This window comes from Urocampus carinirostris, chromosome 8, assembly GCF_059441175.1.
Source record: "Urocampus carinirostris isolate Australia breed hairy pipefish chromosome 8, RoL_Ucar_1.0, whole genome shotgun sequence".
Taxonomy (NCBI): domain Eukaryota; kingdom Metazoa; phylum Chordata; class Actinopteri; order Syngnathiformes; family Syngnathidae; genus Urocampus; species Urocampus carinirostris.
In genome coordinates, this window is record NC_142356.1 from 13,740,873 (window position 1) to 13,767,974 (window position 27,102).

The following is a 27,102-nucleotide window of genomic DNA, read 5'->3' on the forward strand; positions in this document are numbered from 1 at the left end:
CTACACAAAATACTCCATTATGACAATGTGCAAAAGGTTTTTTTATTACTTTTTTAAAATTTATTAGAAATAGAAAACTAAGAAATCATATTTACATAAGTATTCACAGCCTTTGCCTGAAGCTTAAAATTGAGCTCAGGTGCATCTTTTTTCCACTGATCATCCTTGAGATCTTTCTACAGCTTAATTGGAGTCCACCTGCAGTAAATTCAGTTGATTGGACATGATTTGGAAAGGCACACACCTGTCTATATAAGGTCCCACAGTTGAGTGTGCATGTCAGAGCACAAACACCAAGCACAAAGTCAAAAGAACTGTCTGTAGACCTGCGAGACAGGATTGTCTTGAGGCACAAATCTGGGGAAGGATACAGAAAAATGTCTGCTGCTTTGAAGGTCCCAATGAGCACAGTGGCCTCCATTATTCGTAAATGGAAGACATTTGGAACCACCAGGACTCCTCCTAAAGCTGGCCGGCCTTCTAAACTGAGCGATCGGGGAAGAAGGGCCTTAGTCAGGGAGGTGACCAAGAACCCGATGGTAACTCTGTCAGAGCTCCAGCGTTCCTCTGTGGGGAGAGTAGAGCCTTCCAGAAGGACAACCATCTCTGCAGCAATCCACCAATCAGGCCTGTATGGTAGAGTGGCCAGACGAAAGCCACTCCTTAATAAAAGGAACATGGAAGCCCGTCTGGAATTTGCCAAAAAGCACCTGAATGACTCTCAGACCATGAGAAACAAAATTCTCTGGTCTGATGAGACAAAGATTGAACTCTTAGGTGTGAATGCCAGGCGCCATGTTTGGAGGAAACCAAGCACCACTCATCACCAGGCTAATACCATCCCTACAGTGAATCATGGTGGTGGCAGCATCATGCTGTGGGGATGTTTTTCAGCAGCAGGAACTGGCAGACTAGTCAGGATAGAAGGAAAAATGAATGCAGCAATATATAGAGATATCCTGGATGAAAACCTGCTCCAGAGCGCTCTTGACCTCAGGCTGGGGCAAAGGTTCATTTTTCAGCAGGACAGCGACCCAAAGCACACAGCCAAGATCTCAAAAGATTGGCTTCAGAACCACTCCATGAATGTCCTGGAGTGGCCCAGCCAGAGTCCAGACTTGAATCCGATCGAACATCTCTGGAGAGATCTGAAAACGGCTGTGCACGAACGTCTCCCATCCAACCTGATTGAGCTTGAGACTTATTGCAAAGAAGAATGGGCAAAACTGCCTAAAGATAGGTGTGCTAAACTTGTGGGATCATATTCAAAAAGACTTGAGGCTGTATTTGCTGCCAAAGGTGGATCAACAAAGTATTGAGCAAAGGCTGTGAATACTTATGTAAATGTGATTTCTTAGTTTTCTATTTTTAAATAATTCAAAAAAAGTAAAAAAAAAAAAAAAAAAAATTCACATTGTCATAATGGAGTTTTTTGTGTAGAATTTTGAGATAAGAGATTAAATTTGGAATGAGGCATTAACATAACAAAATGTAGAAAAAGTAAAGCGCTGTGAATACGTTCCGGATGCACTGTATGTTTAAACTTTCTTGTCTAGCTGCCGCAAATTTTCTCACTGCAAAAGTGTAATTAACAAAATAAATACAATTTTGCATTCAGACTCTACATCGAGTATTGGGAGACTATGCTCAGTCACAACGTTAGAGTGTCCCAGCTCGTCCCCGGGCCCTCCTGCCGGTAAAAACTTGCCCGGAATTTCCCCCGGGGGAGGCTTCCAGGAGGCATCTTAACTGGCCCCTCTCAATGCAGAGGAGCAGCGGCCCTACGCTGACTCATTCTCGGATGACCAAGCTTCTCACTTTATCCCTGAGAGAGCCCAGCCCCCCTGTGGAGGAAACTCATTTCAGCCACTTGTATCCAGTATCGTGGTCTTACGGTCATAACCCACAATTCATGATGTTGGAATTTTTTGTTAAATCAACACAAACTTCAATTAATTATCTGACTCCAATTTGTGACCTTTCCCAATCACCACTCATCCAAACAATTTGCACACTCTTTTCTGCATAGAAAGTTCTCCAGAAGTTGGCATTTTCACTCACGAGTGGATTTATTTCTAACACACAAATCAATACAGCTCTGCACGCTTCCCCTTCCAAAAGCCGACTCTTCTCCTTCTTCCGAGTTGCTCAGCAAAGAATCTCCTCCGCCACTTGGCTGGCTTCCATTGGTCTCTGTCCCGGAAGAATGGCGCGTCGACTCCACCTGGTCGCGGCGCAGCCCGCTCCCATTGGCCTCCTGTTCCCGGAAGAATGGCGCGTCAACCTCCTCCACCTCGGCCCCCAGACAGCTGGTCACCTCCCACTGCCTGAGAGCTGCCCCACATCAGAATCTGCTCCAGAACACTTTTGCACAAAACACAGAGAGTCCAACAGACAAACCCAAATTCAAACTTCCATATTCCTTTATTGACCATAGCTGAGGTTGGGAACGTACATCAACCGGTAAATCGAGAGCTTTGCCTTTTGTCTCAGCTCCTTCTTCATCACGCCGAACAGGGACCACATGACTGCAGACGCTGCACCGATCCGTCCCTGAGCTGGCCTGGGAACGCCTCGGAATCCCGTCGGAGGAGCTGGATGAAGTGGCTGGGGATAGGGAGGTCTGGGCTTCCCTAATGAGGCTGCTGACCAAGAAAAAGGGAAGAGGATGGCTAAATGGGGACAAAACAGGACTAATATATTTTGCTTTAAATGTGATCGTTCAAAACCAATTTGATGAGGTTAATCAATTCTAAAAGAAATATAAAATATAGATAACTGCATGGAAATTAATTTATAAATGAAGAAATTGGATCTGTCTCCAAGATCAGCCCCTTGGCCAAATTATTGAACCAAATTGGACCCACGACTCCAAATAGTTACCCACCCTTGTTCTATACTATAATAGCCTTCAGTGATTCAATCTGGAGTTAACATTTACCTAATTTAAACTGTTTATTCTAAGCAACTCCAATGTCAAGCAACACAAAATCGCTGAAAGGTGGTCAGGGTTGGGTAGGGTTACTTTAAATTGTGTGTGTGTTAGCTACACCGCTTATCCTCAGTAGGGTCGCGGGGGTGCTGGAGCCCATCCCAGCAATCATCAGGCAGTGGGCAGGGGACACCCTGAACTGGTTGCCAGCCAATCGCAGGGCACACGGAGACAGACAACTCACTCGCTCATTCACACCTAGGGACAATTTGGACCGGCCAATTCACCTGAAATGCATGTTTTTTACTTTAATTGATCACTTTAAATTACTTTTGGATTACTCCAATACCAAATCTGCTAATAAAAGACAAAAGAAACTAAATATGAATAAAATGATGACTCACAACACGTGGCAAGCTTTCTCTCCTGGCATGGATCTCCGGCAAAACTAACATAAAATGCGACAGAAACAACATGAAAATAAATCCAAACAGCTTGCCAACATCATTTTTGCCGTGATTGTATTCGTATTTAGTTTCTTTTGTCTTTTATTAACATATTTGGTACATAATATCATTTACAAGGAAAAACAACGTATATTTAAAGGTAGGGTGCATCATTTGAGGTGTCCTTTGAAAGCAGAATATTTTCTTTATTAAGTATGTCTTAATAACAATGCCCTACTGAGTTTAAAGAGCCTTTATTAAAAATAATCCGGATTTTAAACACATTAGGAAGAAGTAAAGGGGTCAATGGAGTTCAGCTTTTTGTTTGTGTAGCATGAAAATGGTAAAAGTAAGAAACAGCCTTTTTCAAATACTGTTCAAACACCAACCCAAACCCCCAAAAAATAATTTATTTGAGTGTGTCTGAAATATGCACGTTCTTGAGAAATTAGTTGACATAGGCTGCGATCATTACTTAAAGCCAGGGTTGGGTAGGGTTACTTTAACTGGATTACTTTCAATTACTTTTGGATGACTCCAATAGCAAATATGCTAATAAAAGACAAAAGAAACTAAATATGAATAAAATGACTCAATTTTGTGCAGGCTTGGGGAGTAACGGAATACATGGAACGGCAAAAATGATATTGGCAAGCTGCTTGGATTTATTTTCATTTTGTTTCTGTCGCATTTTATGTTCGTTTTGCCGGAGATCAAAGAGATCAAAACCAGGAGAGAAAGCTTACCACGTGTTGTGAGTCATCATTTTATTCCTATTTAGTTTCTTTGGTCTTTTATTAGCACATTTGGTATTGGAGTAATCCAAAAGTAATTGAAGGTAATCCAGTTAAAGTAACCCTACCCAACCCTGCTTGAAGCCATGAGATGTTGGCAGAGTAACAAATTCTGGACACCATATTTAAACGCGTAGCTTACATGACCATTATCGAGAAAATAGCATTGACATTAATAGAGTCAAAATCCAATGTGAAGTTGAAAAATTTAATGTTTTTAATTTTGTGTTGAAATGAAATGATCTGAAATGATCTGCATTTATATAGCGCTTTTCAAGTCAATGACTTCCCAAAGCGCTTTACATTGTGCTTCACATTTCCCAATAGCGGCCGTGATCTGTGCAGCCATGTAAGGCGCTAACCTGCTTATTGGGGGTATTGGGGGTTCAGTGTCTTACCCAAGGACACTTCGGCATGTAACACGGACAAGCCGGGATTCGAACTGGGATCCCTTAATCCTAAAACGATCGCTCTACCTCCTGAGCTACTGCCGCCCATAAAGCTGCTTGGATTTATTTTCATTTTCTTCTGACGCATTTTATGTTCGTTTTGCCGGAGATCAAAGAGATCAAAGCCAGGAGAGAAAGCTTACCACGTGTTGTGAGTCATCATTTTATTCAGATTGTGTTTCTTTTGTCTTTTATTAGCATATTTGGTATTGGAGTAATCCATAAGTACGGTAATTGAAAGTAATCCAGGTAAAGTGACCCTAACCAACCCTGTTCGAAACAGTCCTTTGACAATTTTCATCCTGAAATAAAATTATTTTACAACAACGTGAGGGGCATCACTCTGCGGGAAAGAGAGACATGGAGAACATCTCTAATTTTAAACGTTTTAAGGACACATCAAACTACGAACCCCATTTTTAAAAATACATTTCTTTTGTTCAATTGCGATTGATTCTCCGGCCTACAGGTGGCAGTAATCATATATTTAAACATTTTCTAACGACGGATGGAGAAAATTGTGGTCAAACAAGTGAGGAAGAACTAGACGTGAGAAAGAAACGGGATTCGGAAGCAACGCCACAGACCGAGGAACGTCAACTCTAACAATTAAACGTACAGTAGGTTTCTACTTTATATTAAATCCGTCATTACGAAAGGTATTTACATTCTCAATAGTATATGGATTCTCGAATTTAGTCAACATACACTTGAGCGAAATAAAAGCTGTATCCACCGAGTTTGGAGTTTAAAATGGCTGCCTTGTGCTCAGGTCTAGCTCTCATTTAATATGTCTCCCCGTTACGGCGTTTGAATTTGTGATTCTTGCTGTTATGCTCCTTGTTGCGGATGTACCCTTATACATTCGGCTTCTTTGGCCCAACACGTACAAAAATACGGATCGCTTACAAATTTAGCGCTTTAATTTCGCTCCCCAAATGTTTCAGTGTCCGTGATCCTTTCTTTATTTTAGTATTTTATTTTAGATTCGTTATTCAATACACGGGTTTTTAATAACGTCACCACAGCCTTTTGTTGTGTGGCAGAAGCAAGCGGAGCGTTAAAGCCCAAGTGTGTAACGGTTGACCACTAGATGGCACTGTTGTCTAGTGCGAACGAAAACCAGTGCCACAGCATGCAATAATACAAACAGGGCTACGAACAAAGTTGGGATCCACTATGTAAAAGAAATACTAATTTCCCGACCTGTGATAACATTCAGATTCAGATATACTTTGTTTTCTTGTACACGTGTATACAGAACGAAATGTCGATACATCTGACCCGCAGAGTTTCCTCGAATGTACAGATATAAATAAAATGTTGTGTTGAGTTGGAGTATTGAAGTACTAATCATATACTAAATAATTAAAGCTATGTATAGTATTATACAATAGTGCAAAGAGTGCAAGAGGAGCAGCTAACCAGATGTGCAAAATGGGGAGTCAGGTAAACAAGTCACTATACAATAACAATAGTACGATAGTGCAGAGGTGAACAGATGTGCAAAGGAGAGGCTAGGTATAGAGAACTGCCAGTAGTGCAAGGACAAAAAAAACAAACAAAAAAAAAAAAAACAGATGTACAGATTAGCAGCTGTGTAGGCTTACTATGTGTGTGATTGACCATTTAACAGTCTAATGGCCAGGGGGACAAAGCTGTTGCAGAACCTGGTGGTCCTGCACCGCACACTGCAGTACCTTTTCCCAGAGGCTAGCAGAGTGAACAGTCCATGATGGGGGTGAGAGGGGTCCCTAATGGTGTTCTTGGCTCGGGATAGTCAGCGCTTCTGTCCATTGTCCTGAATGGAGGGGAGAGAAGTCCCGATGATTTTCTCTGCTGTCCTCATCACCCTCCTCACACTACCCCAGTCGGAGGCACTGCATTGGTATTATATTTAGGCATTGGTTTGATATTTAATGTTTTTGCCTAGTATTCAAATTCATATTTTTGTTTATTTACTGAAAGTTGATTTTGTACCACTAGAAGGCACTAAATCTTCAACACTGTCCCTTTTAAAACAGAAAAGACGCCATTTACATTGAATTGAGTGGTCTTTGTCATTGATATAAACGTTGTGGCAACATTGTATGCAACTAGATTAGACATTGCTCTGCGGGGTGAACATGACATCAAGACTTAAGAGAGAAAAATGACTATTAGGATAAATGGGCAGAAATGATTTACCGTACTTTCATGCCCATTAGGCGCACACAAAAGTTTCATTCGAAATGTGAGCCGCACCTTTTTCAGCGGATGTGAAAGAGGACAGCAGGGTGAAATTTTTGGTGTCGGCACTATCGTATACAAACAAGCAAATGAAAAGGGCTGGATGGACAAAGGCATGATGGAAGAATGGCTGAGAGGAAGACCAGGTGCTTTTTTTTTATGCTGCCCCCTCGCTCTTGATGCGTGCCCATTTGACAGCTGATGTGAAAAAAATAGTTGGGCAAATAACCTCCGTTCTTATCATTCTTATCAGGTTACGTGATTTGAACTATGCACAGAGTTGGGAGGATAACTTTGAAAACATTTAATCTGAATCAGTTATGAGTTACCTGTTGAAAAATGTAATCAGTAACGCAATACCAATACTATAATGTTGGCGTCATGTTTCAATTACTGTTGAATTACCAAATACGGCAATAAAATGGTCAGGTCAAGTCATTTTTATTTGTATAGCCCTAAATCGCGATGAGTCTCAAAGGGCTTCACAGATTATTACACTATATTACACAGACTATTTTTCAGAATATTGCTCTGGAGCCGACGAGAAGAGTAGGTTATTCGTATGCTATAGAGTAAACATAATCTACATTTATTTTAAAGATATGTGAACAATGTACCTTTGAGAAAGAATTGGAGGCAACCAAGCTCAGGAAGTTGCTTGTAGGCCTACAAAAAAGTGCTCTAATTTTAAACACGTAATTTTTTTTATTTAGCAAAAATAAAATGTTCTCTTTTCACATGGCAGGCGAGATATGCTCTTTGTATTTACAGTAAGAGGAGATTAAGAACTCAATATTGTTTTAAGCACACCAAGTGTTTACTTTCTAAATTTTTGACAAATTCTGGGATGTCATGTGTCCAAGTTCAAGTTTTTTTTGTTTGAAGTGAGGATTCCAAACCTCTTGACAATACTTAGTATTTATGTTACCAGACGGAATACAACCTTGGCCATGCAGGGGTCTCTCTCAATGGGGGGAAAGAGAAACCCAATAGGTGGGCTACACACGTACAAAATACGTCAGACTGGATTTCTAACAAGCACGGCGGCGCAGTGGTTAGCGCATGTGCGGCACAGTTCTGAGGTCATTCCTGTGTGGAGTTTTCATGTTCTCCCCGTGCTTGGGTGGGTTTCCTCCGGGCACTCCGGTTTCCTCCCACATTCTAAAAACATGCATTTCAGGTTAATTAGCCGGTCCATATTGTCCTTCGGTATGAATTAGCGAGCAAATCGTCTGTCCCTGTGTGCCCTGCGATTGCCTGGCAACCAGTTCAGGGTGTCCCCTACCCACTGCCCAAAGATACCTGGGATGGGCTCCAGCACCCCGTGACCTTATTGAGGATAAGCGGTGCAGATCATGGATAGTTGGATTGCTAACATTATGTCCATTGAATACATCATTGGATTTTCTATCCATCCCCAATTTAAAAAATGATGCACTTTTAAGGTGAAGTTGACCACCAGGATTTCCTTACAATATCCTGATGAATAGGTCAGAACTACATAGTTTATACAGTATTTTGATCAATATTATGTACAATATGGGTATGTTCACACTGCATGTCTTAATGCACAATCCATTTTTTTCTTAGACAAAATCTTTATTTTATTCTTCTAGAGTCAATGGTGGTAAACTATTTAAGTTTGACATCATCCCTAATGTGCGAAAATAAATCTTAAGCAACTCTCATTAACATCCAAATTTTCATTTATCAGCTTCTAAAACATGAAACTGTTTTCCAAGTGGATAAACACCTCAAGTTGTGAACAATGCTTTATTGTAGGGATGTCCCGATCACACTTTTTTGGCTCCCCGGTCAGTCCTGGTCCCATAACTCACTAACAGAAAGAAATAGCTTAGGGGAAAAAAAAAATACACGTGTGGCAGCACCTCTACACTGGTAAAATGGAGAGAAATGTAACATTGAGCAATTTCAAACTAAGCTATCACTGTAAAACAATGCAATATCATGCATTTGTTTGATTTTAGTTTTTTTTTTTTTTAAGCTTTGTGACCCTTAAAATGTGTTTGTCAGCTTCTGGAACATGAAACTGTTTTCCAACTGGATAAACACCTCAAGTTGTGAACAATGCTTCAATGTAGGGATTTCTCGATCACACTTCTTTGGCTCCCGAGTCAGTCCTGATCCCAGACCTCACTAACAGAAAGAAATAGCTTAGCAAAAAAACAAAACGATGCACGTGTGGTAGCACCTGTACACTGGTAGAATGGAGAGAAATGTAACATTGAGCAATTTCAAACTTAAGCTATACCTGTAAAACAATAGGATATCATGCATTTTTTAAATTTTAATTTTTCAAAGCTATGTGACCCTTAAAATGTGTTTGTCCGATTATCTTAGGCTGATACCGATCAGCTGAGTCACATGATCAGGACATTCACACTTCATTGGCATACCCTATTTTCAAAAACTTAAAACACATTTTCTTGAAAACTAGGATTCCAACTTAACATTGAATAGCAATATGCACATGTATATTTGACAGTCATTTTAAGAAAATAAATGAGAGCCTAATTGTATAATTTTTTGTCAGAATCTGTCACAAATACAATGTAAAGGAAAACTAATGTTGAGATTTTTCGTGAATATTTCAAAAATATCTTTCATTTGGTGGGCAGAGTGATTTTACAAAGCAACATTAATCGTATGTGGTATCTATACTAATGACTTTTTGAGTTAAGTTTCTGCATTGGTCTAAAAAATGATGGAAACGAGCATCCCTAATATCTGGTTTGAGTAATGATTTATTGAAAAGATGATCTTGGTTCACCTGACAAAAACTAACACCTGCCCGTCTGTAATAGTGTATTTCTGCTTTTCGTCTCATAGCCACGCTGTGCATACAGAATAATTTGCATCTTGCACGCATTCATCATTTGGAGTCCATTTCAACGGTCTCCTGTGCTACAGTTACCGGAAGAATCTTTTTCACTATGGACCTGCTGTTGATGCCACTCCCGATTGAGATTTATTAGTAATTTTTCTTAGACAGCTTTCCTCTGTTCACCCTTATAAAAGAGCAATATCAAATTTTACAGGCTGTTATGTACCACCACAAGCCTCAGTCTCAAGACCCACGGTCTTTCGCCAGGACACAGAGGCCTGATGATCAACAACTACTCGGTCAACATGAATCTACTACTTCAAACGCGGTGTCTCGCTTCCCATTTTCTCGCCACAACAAACTTCCGGATGAACTGGAGTCGGCTCTTGGCTTTTATGCTCCCAGAGACACAGATCATCGAACAAATCTAAACCAACGCTCATTGCCTACTGTCAGTCAACATGGAGGCCAATCAACACAAGTTCGTGAAAATCAAACTACCAGCCATCAAAGGGAAGATTGGTCAAAATACCAAACTCCACCTAAATTATTTGCCAACTCTGCATCTGAAGGCACTTTTCACCCTCAGCAATTCCAAGGACTTCAACAACAGACTCAGAGCAACCGAACTGGACTAGCTTTTTCAAACTGGCTTTCAAGTGGCTCGTCGTCATCCCAAGCTCAACATTATAATAGCATTGGAGATGGTCAGGCATTGTATTCGCCTGAAAGTGCTGGAAGTATCTTGGCAAGCTTTGGACTGTCTAATGATGACCTTGAATTACTCAGTCACTACCCAGATGATCAACTGACACCTGATACTTTACCCTTTATACTCAGTAACATACGGCTCAAAAAGTCAGACAACCAAAATACAGAGTCGCACAATACTAATAGCGACATCCTTCCTCTTCCACATACTTCCCAACCGACAGGTGCATGCTTATCTGAAGTGCCCAGTTTTCTGACGGTTACCAAAACAGCTGGTAAAGTAATTGACTATGGGCACGGTAGACGGTCGATGGAAAATACAAGCAAAGGTACTTTAGAAAGAAGGAAAATTACAAGTGAAAGAGTGCTTCGAACCAACAGATCCTCTCCTGCTCACAAAGAAGAAAAGAGCGAAAATCTTCATAAACGTATAGAAAAGACAGGAAGCAAGCAAGGAGACTGGGATTATCGCAAAACAAGTGCTGACTACCGGAAGAGATGTCATTCACCTAATAAAGGAGGCCCACCATCTAAATCATGTGTGGTTGACAAAGACAACAGACATAGCATGTCAAAGCAAAAGCCATCATCTGAACCAAGAAGAGACACTCATTCACACCGATCTGTTTCATCTTCCTCTGGCACAAGTGGACACAGCATCAGCAAAAAGTATCCTGGCTCCAGCTCTTTTGGGGATTTCTTGAGCACAGTTCCAAAAGTGTTTCCTCACTCCTGCTCGCTGTGTCACATTCAGTGCGATAATGATAAGGTAAGTCTAACCATGCCCTTATCATTGCATGTTTTTGTTTTTTTTGGTGGGGGGGGGGTTCTCCAAATGAGTGTCTTCTAAGGATAATTATACAATTTTTTAAACATAGTCCCTAAATAACTAAAAATACATTTCAAAGAATCCATTTACACATGCTGCCATTATGTTTACGTCCTTTACGGCCTGTTTAGTGATGTTGAATGGTCGCCCCTTTTCATTCTAGTTTTTTTTTTTAAGTAAAGGAAATGAAGTAACCATTTGCTTGCATTTTCCACCTGTAAAGAAGTGTCATGAACATTTTTGGATTAGACATACATAACTGCAAGGTTTCTAAAATCATCTTCACAATAAGTTCGCAGTGTTTCCCAATTCCCTTAGAATTTTCTGAGACCCCCGTTGCTGGGCAGGTTAGAAGGGTTTGAGCTTGGTGTGTACGAGGGGGGCGTGCCCATTCCTAAACAAGAGAGGGCACCTTCCTTTTTTCAACTGGGAACCATGATATTGTTTGCAAAAATCAGAAATGTAATGTCAAAAGCCAGCAAACTAGGTGTCGTCTACTCCTTAATGAAAATCTTATTGTCCTTAAAAGCTTTGAACACAATCTGTTTGAAAAAAAACAACTTTGTCAGAACCTCGCTGTCTATTAATCCAACCTAATGCTTGCCATTTGTACCAAATTATTTTCACTGGTCATCCAGGAACTAAGCAGTCCTTATCACCCATTTTGGAAATCCCATACTCCCTCAGCATTCTCTAAATGGTTTGCGGAGGTTCAGGGTGAAATGGTCCACAAATTGCACCTTGAGGATCATGCCAAGGGTGCATGGTTTGCAGTGATCTGCATTTATATGGCGCTTTCCAAGTTAAAGAAGACCTCCCAAAGCGCTTTACAATGTGCTTCACACTTTTCCCGTTTACACACTAACTAACCGATAGCAGCGTCATGCAAGGCAACTACGTGCTATCAGGGGCATTAGGGATTCAGTGTCTTGCCGAAGGACACTTCAACATATAACACAGAGGAGCCGGGAATCAAAACTGCTACCTCTTGATCCCAAGACGAGCGCTCTATCTCTTGTGTTAATGCCTCCCCAAGTGCAGTGAATTACCCTGCTTGATTGATTGATTGATTATTGCTCCAGCGAAGGTCGGGGGGTCCCATCCCTGTGCGTTGAGCCGACCAGATGAACCAAGTTTTTCCAATGCTGGCGGTCTTGTGGTTTTTCCAATGCTGGCGGTCTTGTGCCAGCTCTTCTCCATCCTCTACCGCAACCCCGTGTTGTTGGAGGTCGCCCGCAACGACGTCGAGCCATCGAGTACGGGGTTTCCCTCGTGGTCGTCTCCAGCCTGCGGCCTTTGGGTCAAACTGGAGAATGGCTCGTGTCGGATGGTCTGGTGGTAGACGAAGGACATGGCCAAACCAGCGGGTGCGGCGTTGTGCGACCAAGGAAGATGCTCGGGGCTGGCACGTGCGGGCTCTGAGCTCTTTATTGGCTTCTCCCTGATTAAAATTGCCGTTTCCTGACAGACCCTCCATCCAAGATCTTCGAATAGATCTTACCTGAGAGGCTGAGGTGTGTTGTACCTCTAAAGTTGGAAAGGACGCTCTTGCATGGTTGGGATAAATCCAACGTACAAGCTTCATCTAGTGAGGCTCACACCTGTTCCACACCTCTCATCACAGGCAACCCCTTAGTGAAAAAGGACAATAACCAAATTGTTCTCGTTAATAGTGCTATGCTAGCTATGTCCGCAATGTCCGCAATAGACTCGGTTCCGTGATTATCACATTTGGAACGCTACAGGTGAGATATGCATGGGTCCAATTTTCTCCGAGCCGTATGTACTCAAGAGAGCCATATGGCTTCCAACCCCTGTTCAAGAGGCTTGGCTAAGAGACACACACTTTTGAGCTTTTGGCCGCACTCGAGCTCGCTGAACACCCAATAATAACCTAAACCTTCCCAACGGTGGCAAAACCCATGAGAAGGTAACCCGCCTAGCTTCTTTAAAGGTTGTGTCCAACCAGGCCCCATATGTAAAGGCTTTGATTAGAGGCACCCACTTTCGAGCTTTACCTCCAAGTTTGGCTCCAGTAGAGGCCTTGGTGACCTACATCCAGACAAGGAGAAGGTGTTTCGATTGTATTACACATCATAAGGGGTGTTTTGAGACATTCTTTGTCTGGTCCCTCACACAGAATCAGTTTGACATGGTTAACACGACTCCTTGTAAGTGTTGGTTAATTTGCATTGGACAAAATAATAAAGCCTTTTTTCAATGTCTTGTTTTTTAAGTTTTGTAATAATGGACCTGTTTGGTAGCAGACACATTGTTAGGGTGAAATATTACCATATGTTGGAAACGGTGAAACGGCACAACTTTACGATGCTTTTGAAAATGCATCCTCGCTTGGAAAACGTGAGACTAAAACCTGTATGTTGCAACCAGCTGAATAAATTGGAGCACCAGTGCGACCGGTGTAAAATTAGTATAAAGTCTTTTATTGTACAATATGTGCTGGCATCCGTTAGTCAATGTTGCAGGGTGGGTTTTATTGTGACTTTCTTTCAGGAATTTGTTCTGTATCTAATTTCAAACTTGGATTGAATTGCTTACTTGTATTTGTTTAAACAAGTTGTAAAATTATTGAAATTAACAAAATTATTAGCATTGTAATTTTAGAGTGATGCCTCTACATACGAGATAAATTTTTTTCCGGGTTTTGCCCGTATCTAAAAGAGCTCGTATCTCGAGCAACTTTTCCTAATACAAAATAACTGGAAATCAATTAATCCGTTCCCGGCCTCCAAATCCATCCAAATGAACCCTATACAGCTGTTAAAACATTTTTCTGATCATCAAAAACACATTAGAATTGTAATTGAACATAAAAATAAAGCCTTTAAATTACTTTGAAGCCCCATGATTTTGCGTACTCGAGGTTTTGATAGTGGCGTTAGCAATGTGTTTTACACGGGTGTGCCTCGTGTCATCCACCCGTCATGTCCCGTTCTGCCATATTCTTTCATGCATTTTGCCTAGCGCCATCGGGGCAGTCAGGGTGCTCTGTGCATTGCGCTTCCTTTCCCCGGGCCCCATCCCTCAACCAGCTTGAGAGATGCCATCTGATTTATAAAGAAAGCCATCTCATATTTCTAATTTCTCGTATCTCGTGTAGCTCGTATGTAGAAGTATCACAGAATTATTTAAACACATGAGTGGATTCATGTTTTTTTTTGTGCTGAAGCACACCAAAGTTTAGTTGTTGTATCCTTTAATAAGGAGGTATGAGTGTTACAAACTTTTGGGATTAAATTGTGGTTCTTTAAGTACTGGTAAGTGTGATTCATGAGCTTTACATTTCAAAATAAAAAATAACTGGAATACTTCAAATCTCATTGCAATTGTGCACTGGCTTTTTTTTCTCACAAATGCGTTTTTTAGTTTCATCTGCTGCAATAGGAAAACCTATCTTGCTAGGTTTTCAAGTGTCAGTTGAATAAATGCATTATTTTGAAAGATTTTTTGTGAAGTGTATTTTAGGATTATAACCTTATGCTCCAACAGAGATCTTTATATATCTTGGCTAAAAGCTGTACCGCTTAAATGTAAGTCATGGTACAATTATAAGAGAACATATAAACCTTTTTAGGTTTCTTTCAATTGTAAAAATGTATTGACCTTTTGTAGTAATACAGTGCCGCCGTGACCTTTTTGACACATTTCAATAAATTGTGATCCCTTTAACAATTGTGTCCAAATTTTTTGATTCTTGAAAATTAAAATTGTACATCTTTGAAGGGAAAAAAATGAAATTTCTTATTTATTATTATAAACGTTTTTGTTTTCAAATCACAGGATGTTTCAGTCTCTCAACCTTGAAGTTGTGTATAAACCTAATTGGGAAGTAATTTGGTAATATCACTAATGCCAAAAAAAAAAAGAAATGATAGGGCTTTTCCAAGCGCTGCTGGGTTAATCCTTGAAAGTGACTATCAGTCGATTTGTGAATAAAGCATTCATGTTAATGTCCAAAAACAATTGAATGCTTAAGGTCTAAGAGAACGACCTTAATTGTTTTGTTAGATTTTTTTTCTGAGGTTGTTTACTTGAAGTTGCATTTTCCATATGGCCTATGGGGTCAGAATCTTGCTTTGGTTAGTGGTTATGAATTGAATGTTGACTCCTCTTTGTGATTATCTCTAGGACTGGTTCGATCACATAAATACTGTAAACCACACAGCCGCCTGCAGGGACCTGCGCAACAAGTGAGGAAATGGTTTCTCTGCCTAAATAATTTGATGTCTTTTGCACGGAACATATTGAATATTAAGTAAACACTTTTACTTTTGTGTTTTTTGTTTCTGTTTTTCTATTAAGGAATCCGGATGGTAAACAAGCCCCGAAAAGGTTAGTTTTCTTTTTAGAATAATCATATAACAAAATTGTTCAATGATTGTGGATTGGTAATTATTTTAATACAAATCTTGTATTATTTTAAAAAATTGCGATTTAGTTTAATTGCAGGTCTACAAAGTCATTTGCATTACAAACCTGCTCTGAAACATTCAATTTCAAATTTGTATGCCATTTTTTTCCCCCTATACTTTGTAATGTCTATTCCACAGAAAAAGCAGAGTTGAACCTGACAAGCATCATGCAAGATCTTCTCCCCGTAGCCTTGGCCGTGATCATGACACAGGTTAGCCATTGAGCAAGACATTAATTGAATCATTTTGAACCGTCAACATGTTTTATTCTGTACAGTAATCCCTCGTATTTCGCGAAACATGTGAAGTCGAAACCTAATTTTCATTTATTTATTACTCAAGAACAAACCCTACTTACAGGCTCAAGTATTTAACAAATAAATGTAATGTACTTTATAAACGTTTTATTTTTTACCAGTAACTTGTCTTGTGTCAAATTATAATTTAAAAAAAATAACCTTGCCATACGTCACGGCAGCTGGGTAGTTAGCGCGCAGCCCCATGGTGCAAAGATTCAGGGTTCAAGTCCAGCTGCCGCAGCTTCCCAGTGTGGGGTTTGCATGTTCTCCCCGTGTCTGCGTGAGTTTCCTCCGGGCTCTCCGGTTTCCTCATACATATTAAAAACATGCATGTCAGGTTAATTGGCTGGTCCAAACTGTCCCTAGGTGTGATTGAGTGAGTGAATGGTTGCCTGTCTCTGTGTGCCCTGCGAATGGCTGGCAACAAGTTCAGGGTGGCCCCTGCTCACTGCCTAAGGACAACTGGGATGGGCTCCAGCACCCCCACGACCCTCCTGAGGATAAGCGGTGCAGATGATGGATCTTGCTATATTATTGGACGGATTAAGGACACAATCCACTTGACGTGATAATTTGTCGCTATATTGTGGGCGTTATGGAAAATTGCATTAACCTTCTGGTTCTGTCCAATGAAAACCATATATTTTTCCTTTAGCCGCAAAGTAGCGAAACCGCGATACAGCAAACGATTAATGTAATTTTGATCAATTGTTTTGTAGATAGTAATACTGTATTTGGTCATTTTAAAGCATTTGTATCCATTACAAAGAATAAACTGATCCTACCATATTTTTAGGATATTCATCACGTTACAGTCCTGCAAAACGCCCCCGGGATCTGAGAAGACACCCGGATGACACCAGCGGCTCTAAGTCGTTATCCAAAGTTGATCACACATCCAAGCATGGGACCTCTCATAGCTCTGCAAAGACTTACAAAAAGTCCACAACTGCGACCAAAACCCAGACTGCAAATGACCAAGCTGACACAGTAGGTGTATTTTGCTTGTACATTTTGCAAAATATAAAGAATGTAATACAATTAACTAGCAAATTAACTAATTTTTCTTGAAACATGTCCAATTTTTTTTATGACATGGGATACTCTGTTTCAGTTAAATGGTAACCACATTCTTACAATGAGATTTTTATGGGACCATTTGAACCCAACTGAAATGTTGTGAGTCATTAGGTGACCAACCCCCCCAATTCCAACCCCGAATGTCGAGCGCCAAGCAGGGAGGCAATGGGTAGCAATGTTGTCTTAGGTATGACCCGGCTGAGGCTCGAACCAGCAACATTGCTATTTTTTTTAACACACTCCTTTGAACTATTTGTCCAATTGCACAGCTTTGAGAGCGTGCCTATTATGAATTCTGGGTCTTGTTTGTTTTCTGATTATCTACTGCACCTACTGGTAACTTGATAAGCATGTAACAATGAAAAATATACTAAAACCTGAGATATTCTCGTTATACACATTGCACTGCTATTATTTTGAACCGCACTTTATATAAAAAGTGTTTTATTGACTTGAGGTCTGGACTTTGACTTGGGCATTCTAAAACCTGGATATGTTTATTTGTGGACCATTTTGTTGTAATTTTTTTGCAGACTGCAGTAAATGTTTTTATATTTTGTTTTGCAGGCATCTATGTGCATGCCGATACCTGCAGATGTTAAGGCTCAGGTAAACCCCCACAAACCTAACTGTTAGAGACCAGCTAATTTCTGGCTTTAGGGGTATATTATTATAATCCCCCACCCCCAAGTTTAGAGGGATTTCTGTAAACATTAGACTTGGCACCTTTTAAGTTTGGCTTTTTCATCTCGTGGATTTGATTTTTAATCATTTCTACAAAAATGTAAAGACTTGCAACTTGATCTGGCCGTCAATGTGTATAAATGTTGTTAAAACGCTTTATTCTTTCTTATTCATGAATAATGCACTATTATTACAACTTAGGCCAGTCGAAACACTACATTTTATTCAGGCTTTTGTCCTGATAGTCTTTTTTCCCTCTTTGAAGTCTTCGTTACATGTTTACCCTGGATGTTTTATAACGTTTATCAATGACAAAGACAATTAGATTCAATATAATCTCTTTGCGGTTTATTGATGCGGTGGGAACCCGGTCTTTGATACTGCTAAAACTCTTCACAAATATTTTTGTTTTTAGGTATCAGAATCAAAACCACAGCTCTCCAGTAACAACAGGTTGGTGTCCTCTCGGCTACTACTAAATGGAATCATATTGTAGCTCCTCTGAGTAGATATTTTCTGTTCACAGTAAACCTACTACAAAACCAGACAAGGCTTTGGAACAGGGCGACCGTGGTAAGGAATTATATTTCTGAATTGCTTTGTGAAGTTAAATAAGTTATTTCACGGTTGCGCCTATGGTCAGAGCGGAGGTAGGCACGCAAACCTTACTAAATTCAATTTGTTGCACTACTACTGCAGTTACTTTTCGGAACTTCAGGTGTAAAGGATTCCATTCATTCTAGGTTTATTTAAGTAAAATCTGTTTTGCCAAAAAAACAAAAAACATTAATTTTATGCTCTTTGTTTTGGACCACTACAGAAGTAAGTGAGGCTGACCAGAACACTTCCGCAAAGGTAAATCTATTCTTCTAACTTTGATTTAATCCTCTCTACAGGCTTTGTACGGATGCTTGAAATCTTTAAAAATGCCTGTGTTTTCAAGGTTTAAAAAGTGCTGGAATTTTGGGTGGAACTATAATACAGTGCACCTTATATATGGATCAATATTGAGTCGCAAGGTCTCGCAACTAAGGCAAGCAGCCGGCGACCAGATTTTCCCCTGTAGGCGAAGTAGTCCGAAGTGTATGCTGGGGATATATATACCGGCGTTTCATTTTCTAACCTATGTGTCAATCATCGTTTGAATCGGTCACTATTGGCTAAAGTTATGTGAAGGTAAAGGCGGCGGGTCCTTTTTAGCATTTTTTTCTTTTATTTGTTGGCATTATTGCATGTTTTGGAGTGCGTGAATATTTTACACGGTTGGATTTACTACACTCACGGATGTAAGAGGACCATGGTTGCGTGTTATTATTGAACATGATGGCTGCAAGACGACTTTGGTGAGCTACCCCGGCTTTACATTTTCCCAGAGTCTTGTCTCAGACTGAATTTGATGTTTCTGTGATGAGTCTATTTTTAAATACAATTCAAAGTGTTCATAGTCATATGCACAGTAAAGAACCACGTTTACCTGCACAATGAAATTCTTACTTGGCTGTCCACACAGTTGCCAGCAAAAAAGAAAATAGAAATTAAGAAATGGTTGGCATTTCTTGAATCCCAAGAGTTTAACCTTCCTAATGATACGTCGAATGACGCATTTGAGTGATTGGTGGCATCGTACAGACAGTGTCCGTACGTGTCTGAGACACGGATTTGCTTCTTTGCGAGCTGTCGGAATGTTAAGGGGTTAATAAGTTTGACTGAACTATCTGACTGTTATGTTGACGTTCCCACTGTAGGGCCTTATAGTCCGGTTCGCCTTATGTATGGGAAATATACGACAAAAAATATTTTTGGGGGGTGCGCCTTATCACCCGGTGCGCCCTAAAGTTGTGAAAATACGGTATACGTAAATATTTAGCTACTCCCTAAGCCTTGTCATGAAGTAGCTGGATTTAAAAACTGTTGGTCATCTGTTTTTGTATTTTCTCCTGGGTTATTTGTAAAAAGGCAAGCCTCCAGAAGTCTCCATGCATTTTACAAAAGAGCCCTGTGTCATCTTCACGTAAGCCTGATCCAGGAGCTAGCACCCAGACTTGTGAAGTTTCTACAAAACCACAACCACCCAAGGTATACTCGTTTTTTTTTTGTTGAAAATTAATCCAGGCTTTCATCTATTGTGTCAATGCATTTTTAGACTGATGCATCTGATATAAAGTTGAAGGATGACTTTGCAAGTGAAGGGGACCACAATCCTGGCGAAGCTGATCAAGCACCTGAAGAAATTGTTTCTGGGGAAATGAAAAATGGGTCAGATTTAATAGGCTCTGAAAAGGTGGCTAATGCAGAAAACGTGATCGGAGAACATGGAAGCCCTTTCGCTGAAGACCCTAAGAGGGTGCCGTCTGAAGGTGTTTTCGAATCGCACAAGAATAATGAAAACTTGACTGTATCACCCACGAAAGATGTCAAGAAGTCTGAAAACAAAAATGGATCAAATAATGAGGCTGAAAGGCAAACAACTACAAAAATAGTTGAGTTGGAGAAGAATAAGTCTCGTGTCAGTCCATGTACCGAGACAGAAATGGCCATTTCAGAATTGACCCAGGTAAAAAAAAAAATTTGTGTGTACCGGAACAGGTAGTCCTCTTGTTATAAATATTCAAATATTAGAAACAAGGCTTGGTGATTTCCATAATGCAATGGTTGAATTAAGTTATCAAGATGAAAACTTGTTAATCAACTTATTTTCCCCACATTTTCAAATAAAAAATATGAAGAATGACTATAAAGCAGCTACTGTCTGTTTTTTTAATTACATAAAATTCTTGACTTATAAATGTTGTATTTATAATTTGAGGGCTACCTGTAGGATTTATTTTACTCCCTGATGCTCCAGCTTGATATTTTATAGACTTCTAATGGTTCATCTTTTTTTTTTTTTTTGTTGTTTTAAAGGATAATCTACGGACGCACAGTGCCACAATTACTTGCCACGATCGAAAAAAAGTGGCAGATTCAGAAAATGGAAATGGGCTTCACTTAGAGACAGAAGCGGAAATAGCATCTCCTCAAACAAAAGTATCTAAGGGACATGAAGTAGGTAATGAAACAAAAGGAACAAATAACCATGCTGAGTGTTTTGAAACTAAAAAGAGAGAAAACATTAAGATCGAGACGAATAAAAAAGTAAAGGAGGGAACACTGAAAGTTAGGAATGATTCCCTGGAGAAATCGCCAAAGGTCAAGTACAATGTGAAGCAATCAGGGGGAAAAAGGGATCAAATGGAAACAGAGAAAAAGAATCGTGTTCTTGGTTCCACTGAACTGAGATTATCTTCCAATTCTGAGAGCACTTCGAACATGGATGACCAGAGAATCTCTAGCAATCATGATGCTGAACTCCCCAACTTGGTGAGCTAAATTTGCCAAAAGTAACATCTCTATCTACTGGTATACTATATTCTTATTATTTAATGTATCTCTCTCTTTATATAATTAGGACGAGGATGAACAATTTGATTCGTTCCTGTTGAGTCTGGGTGACTTTGTGACTTTGGATGAGGTCGGTGAAGTGGCGGACTTGGATGAACTTCCCCCTACTCATTCTCCTGCTGACCTGGAGAAAACTACAAAGGTAGAGCAGTCACTGTGTGTCCCACAAGACACGAATGAGGTAAAACATTCATATGATTTTCAACAAGTGTACTGTGGTATTATAAAAATTCTTCTTTTTCTCCACACTTTCAGGTCGTATCTTTGGAAGTAAATGAAGAACCGATTTCTCAACCTTTGAAATCTGATGATCCCATAACGAATAGTCCGCATCAGCCCATGATGCCTGATGTTCTCATACAACCCCAGTCTACAACTTCATTTGAGACCTTTGAAAGTTTGTCATCAAATAAGGTGGACACATTGAATGGAAAAAATACAAGCCCACCCTCTGAAACGCAAGAAGAATGTCACAAAAAAGATGAGTCAATTTTACCACAAGAAAATGAGACAGGTATAATATGAGTATGACGGTATATTGCCAAATTTATCATAGAGAAAATCTACCCTAAGGTAGTCTCTATCAATTAATTGAAAACACTGTTTTTACAGAGTCTACGATCGCAATTGAGACTTCGGAAGCCTCTTTTATCGCAACAAACACTGCGTTTATCTGTGACTTACCAGCAAATCAAGACACTGTTGCGGTGAAAATGATTTCTGAAAATGATACTGCATGTTGTAAAGAAGAAAAACAACATGAAGTAACAACTTTAGTTAAAAGCCCTTCGAATGATGAGCATGAAATGCAACAAATGAAAGAGACAGATGATGTAAAGACAACAGATTCTCCAGATCATCCAGGTACTTTCTTTGAAACTCATTTTGTTGAATCTTGTTTGTTGCCTCCAAAGAAACACACTTCTGAGCTGCGAGGTAATAAAAATGATAATGCCTGCTACAATAATTGGTGGATTAATGGATGGGGAAATACAAACGAGTTGGGTAATCTTGCTGAAGTGATACAGACTTTTGCTATTTGTTTACTGTGTTTTTGGGACTGTTTTAAAAATAAATCAATACTTTCTAGACCAGGGGTTTCCAACTTGCTGCCATTCAGCACCAGGTAGCCCCCTAAGAGCACCTGGTTCCGAAAAGACTGGTTATCGAAATTAGCTCACCTGTTAGAAAAATGCATACATTTGCCGCAGGTTTGAAAGCTTGCAACAAAAGTTGCGGCTTATCATCCGGAATATACGGTAGTAATAACATAAGTTGCTCTCTTTGAAATCCAAATTGGTAGAAGTTCGCACTAATCAGTAACAAAAAAGGAGTTCTCAGGTTCAAATAGTTTGGCAACCCCTGTTCTAAACTGATGGGTAAACATTTCTGTAATTGCCTGCACCTATTCAAACTTGGATAACATGTAACCAGTACGTTTCTTAATATACCAAATAAATGTTTTATTAGAAGTGATTCTTTTCTTTATAAAAAAAAATAAACCTTGAGTGAGTTTTAACTTTCATGATCTGGCCGGAATGAGTCTGGTCATATTTAGGGTTTTGGTCGAATTAACGTCTTCAACACACTAAGGATTTGTACACTTGAATTATGGATTATCATAATATACACTTTTTATATCATAGGGCAGGATTGTGTCTAAAATAAACCCTAAAATGTAAGTTCTTAAAGGTGGGGTGTGTGGTTTGAGGAGCCGTTTCGAAAGAAGACTGTTTTCTCAATTAAGTATGTGTCAGCAATTCCCAAGTGAGTTCAAAGAGCCATTATGTTTAATTTTTCACTGCGCCTTTCCCCTTGTATCCTTTATCAAAGCTGAACATATTAGGTATGAGTTGTGTTGTAATAATTAGTCTATGGTTTGCAATAATCTGTGGTCTGTGCAGCCCTTTGAGACTCTTTGTGATTAAGGGCTATACAAATAAACTTGACTTGACTTGAAAAATAATTACGTAAAATCTGTTAAATTCTTCGGAGATGTATTTTTTTGTTTACTTTAGTAAATTGACTTTTTGGACTGTTACTACCGTGAGGTTGTGATTAAATGCAAATGGGTCAATAAAGTCAAAATGACAGCATTTTGAAAATTGGACAAATACATTTGACCAGCAAGTATGGATTTGTTTGGCAATCATAATGTAAAAAAAATCTTTTAGTTATTTATCTTGGTATATGGTGTAGTTACATTCAATATCAAATATCTACATTTATGATTTAAAGGATAGTCAATATTTTATATTTTTTGCACAAATATCCAGCAAAATCTGTTATGACAGGTCTAAAGCTCAGTGTGAAAAAAATTGTCAAGTCATGTTTATTTGTGACGCCCTTAATCACAAAGAGTCTCAAAGGGCTGCACAGACCACAGATTATTGCAAACAACAGACTATTATGACACCATCCCCTGATCCAAAACCTATGAAGATTTTTGGGGGGGGATATATTGAAATTTAATTGGTCTATTTGTATTAAAACGTAGACTTGCCTTTTACATTTGTGCTCCTTTGTAATCACGTAGAAATAAATCCGAAGTCTGGTGTCCAACCTATTAGCCAAGAGAAGAATGAGAATATACCACAAGCTCCCATGGCTAAGGACAACACTGTCTGTTTTGACCCCAACATACCAACTGGTGAGTGAGATTCCCCTTTGACTATACGAATGTTAAATGATTTAAGACATCTAACCATTTGTCTTCCACCACTTAACCTGATGTTGAGTTGCAGCGGTACGAGAACCCTAGAGACTTTGCTATTCCAAGTAATTTATTCTTACTGTTAGGACGGCGTTTGTAAGGCAATCTGATCACGTTTCTCCAGCATGTCCAACACCTGAATGAATTATTAGCCCATTTGCTGAGAACGTTGCTCATTTTAAGTATAGTTTTTCTTACTGTTAGATATTTTGTTGTTTCTCTGATAAATATGAAAGGGAGCAAATTGATGTACCATCTGATGGATGAGTGAGTTGCCTGTTTTGAGGATAAATGGTATTTTACAAGAATAACGAGTTGACAAATTACAAAAACTACAATTGAAACTTGAGCTGTCAGGGGATATAAAGGCCCACCCCAACTTGAGATAAAGTACTATAGCATTGGGGTGCTGATACATTGGAGCCCGTAGATCTCTGCTTCACTAGAGACAAAATGAAGTGTTTTTGATTATATTGCTACTATGTTGAATATCGACCCCAGTTATCTGCTTGCGATAAGAACAGGACTTTAAGGTGTTTACGCAATTTATGGTCATTTTGTCTCTGCGTCAGGTATGGAATATTTGGTCCCCGAAACAGGCTTCTTCTGCAAAGTGTGTCACCGTTTTTTCATTGGAAACAAAGAAACTCAGATCAACCACTGCAAAAGACTCAAGCATTTTGAGAACCTGCAGGTAATGAATGCACACCCATTATTTGCAAATTTCAATTACGTTTTATGTTTTTAATTCACTAAAGGCTTTAAAGTTACAGCTTGAATAATTCAGCTCTATAGTTAGCTGCATCATAGAATGGAGATGAGTGTACGATTTAATAAGTCTACTTCAAAATCTTTTGAGTGTGCGAGGATAAATTTTGGCAAGCGATAGGACATTCAATCAGCTCTGGATCTCCATGAATGTTGACAAAAGATAAGGTTTTTATTGTATGACGAATTTTCACTTGAGGTACAGCCCTTGTCATTTTTAAGTCCTTCGGAAATAAATACATTTGAGCTGAACTATTTAAAGGAAATTCAAGTCATATTTATTTGTATAGCCCTTAATCACAAGGAGTCTCAAAGGGCTGCACAAACCAATGGAAAAATTAAAAAATTGAGGAGGTACTTGTATAAAAATAAACACCTTTTTAACCTCTTTGTCTTTACTTGGAGCACTTTGGAATCAGTGATGCTTGTTTTAAAATGCAATTAAAATAGAGTTAACTTGGGTTAATAAAAGACTAGTAAAAATGACTTGATACATTTAAAGGGAGTAAAAGGAAATTAATGGAATCTTGTGGTCGACTAATACAATTCTACATCCAAGTTTGATTTTTTTCAGGTATTAAGTGCTGAATTTAAGTTTGGCTTGAGTGTATGTAGAATTGAAACTATACTACACTCAATTTTCCACTGAAATATTCATAAAATGAGTATTTTCATGCAGACTTTATACGAAATGTAAATGGTCTGCATTTATTTAGTGCTTTTCAAGTCAATGAAGACCTCCCAAAGCGCTTGACAATGTGCTTCACACGTTTCCCTTTTACACACTAACTAACCGATAGCAGCGTTAGCCATGCTAGGCAACTACCTGCTACCGGGGGCATTAGGGAATCGGTGTCTTGCCCAAGGACACTTCGACATATAGATAGATAGAATAATAGATAGATACTTTATTAATCCCCGTAGGGAAATTCACAATTCCAGCAGTATCTTTGTGTTCAAAAGTAAAAGAATAAAATAAAATGTATGACATACAAAAATACCTAATATAACGTGTTGATAGAGTATTTAAATAGTGCTACAGAAAATACACACAGTAATAAAAAATAGGGTAATATGCAAATGTGGGGGTGGGATTTAATGTGGGCTTTTACTCCTCCGGATGGAGTTAAATAGCCTCATGGCATGAGGAAGAAATGATCTACTCAGTCATATAAAACTGATCTAAATTTCTGGTGTTATTCAAAAGACCATTACTTAAAGATCTTGTTTACAGAATGTTGAGAAATTTGTGTATCATTTTGCCTTGTTTATCATTTTTTGCAGAAATATCTGAAGAAAAACTCGAACATTTGAACGGGTACCCCTGAGCTCCTATCGTCAATCCTTCTTGGATTTTTTTTTTTAATCTCTGAGGACACTGTAAAGGACTTAACCTGACTAAGACTTTGTCACGAATTGTTTTTGCTCAGAAGATGACAATTTTCCACTCATTATGATTTTCAGTGGATTTATTCATCTTGAATGTACCATTCTATTAACTTAACATAGGTTGTTTTTAAAAAAAAAAAAAAAAGGTGATTCAACTGAAGCCGTAATTTTTAACACAAATGTTTACTGCAAATGCTTCTTCTGGTAAACATTTTATTAAAAATCATCCACCTGTAAAGTAAATGAACAAATTCAGAATTCTGTCAAAAGTCAGACATGATTGCATATTTTTTGTGATCATTTTAGTTTCTTAGAAGTCCAAGTTTAGTGGAATAGTTTGTTTTATGTACATATTTACCTCCTGTTTTAGGTCAGTCGAATAACATGTGGATATCACTGAAAAAGGTCAACAATAATCTTTGAACTTTTTCTTTGAATACTGGATTCATGTAACTTGTACCCTATTGTTCCTTGCATGAAATAACTTTAACCCGGCAGTACTTGGATCACCTAAACATTCTACAGATAAGTTTTACCTTTTTCCTGTCTGCCCTTTTTTCCTCTGTTAAGTCAATTGTCTATCAGCTGTTAATCCTCAATTTATTGTAAACTTGTATATTGTGACCAGTGGGGAAAAAATAAAAATGTCAATCAATGCTAATAGTGAGCTAACGTAAAAATAAAAGACATTAAATTGGTTTTAATTGAAACATGATAATAAATATACCTACCAGGTTACCCTTGACAGATTAATTTAGAGGTTGGAAATCTATGGCTCTTTTCATGAGTACATCTGGCTCAGAGATAAAACTGAACCTGTGCAAATATTTGATATAGAATAACATGCAAAACAAAATGAAGCATGTTCAAAGCCTGAACCACATACAGTAGTTTTAAATAATGGTTGGGTCCAGTATATATAGGGCACAGTTTACAGCTTGGGTTTCACACCAACTCCATTTCGGCTGTATGTCTCCAAGGAATTCTGTATATAGAGGCTCATTAAATAACTCACGTGCTCTGTTAGAACACGTTCTGATAAAAACCTACACAACAAACT

General features: G+C 39.0%; 1 protein-coding gene across 3 annotated transcripts; it reads left to right on the forward strand.

Annotated features, from left to right (window-relative positions):
* The first annotated feature begins 5,146 nt into the window (after positions 1-5,146).
* LOC148360759 (uncharacterized) lies at positions 5,147-26,752 on the forward strand. 3 transcript variants are annotated; one of them, XM_088341659.1, is made up of 19 exons: positions 5,147-5,241; positions 9,910-11,175; positions 15,385-15,446; positions 15,559-15,588; positions 15,807-15,880; positions 16,764-16,957; positions 17,615-17,656; positions 18,147-18,184; positions 18,258-18,304; positions 18,552-18,586; positions 19,688-19,807; positions 19,875-20,285; positions 20,636-21,091; positions 21,180-21,353; positions 21,428-21,686; positions 21,785-22,036; positions 23,709-23,822; positions 24,458-24,579; positions 25,938-26,752. In XM_088341659.1, the coding sequence occupies exons 2-19, from the start codon at positions 9,916-9,918 to the stop codon at positions 25,965-25,967; spliced, it is 3,720 nt and encodes a 1,239-aa protein (XP_088197785.1). In that variant the 5' UTR covers positions 5,147-5,241; positions 9,910-9,915; the 3' UTR covers positions 25,968-26,752. The 3 variants fall into 3 exon arrangements, with proteins under 3 accessions (XP_088197785.1, XP_088197787.1, XP_088197786.1); XM_088341661.1 differs by having other exon boundaries at positions 5,154-5,236; XM_088341660.1 differs by having other exon boundaries at positions 5,165-5,241; positions 9,701-11,175.
* The last annotated feature ends 350 nt before the right edge of the window (positions 26,753-27,102 follow it).

Excerpts from the sequence above, each read along its gene's own strand:
- LOC148360759 (XM_088341659.1), top strand. The coding sequence starts at position 9,916 with ATGTACCACCACAAGCCTCAGTCTCAAGACCCACGGTCTTTCGCCAGG. Across the intron at positions 16,958-17,614 it reads CAAATGACCAAGCTGACACA|GCATCTATGTGCATGCCGAT; the intron begins GTAGGTGTATTT and ends TTTGTTTTGCAG. Across the intron at positions 24,580-25,937 it reads AGCATTTTGAGAACCTGCAG|AAATATCTGAAGAAAAACTC; the intron begins GTAATGAATGCA and ends CATTTTTTGCAG.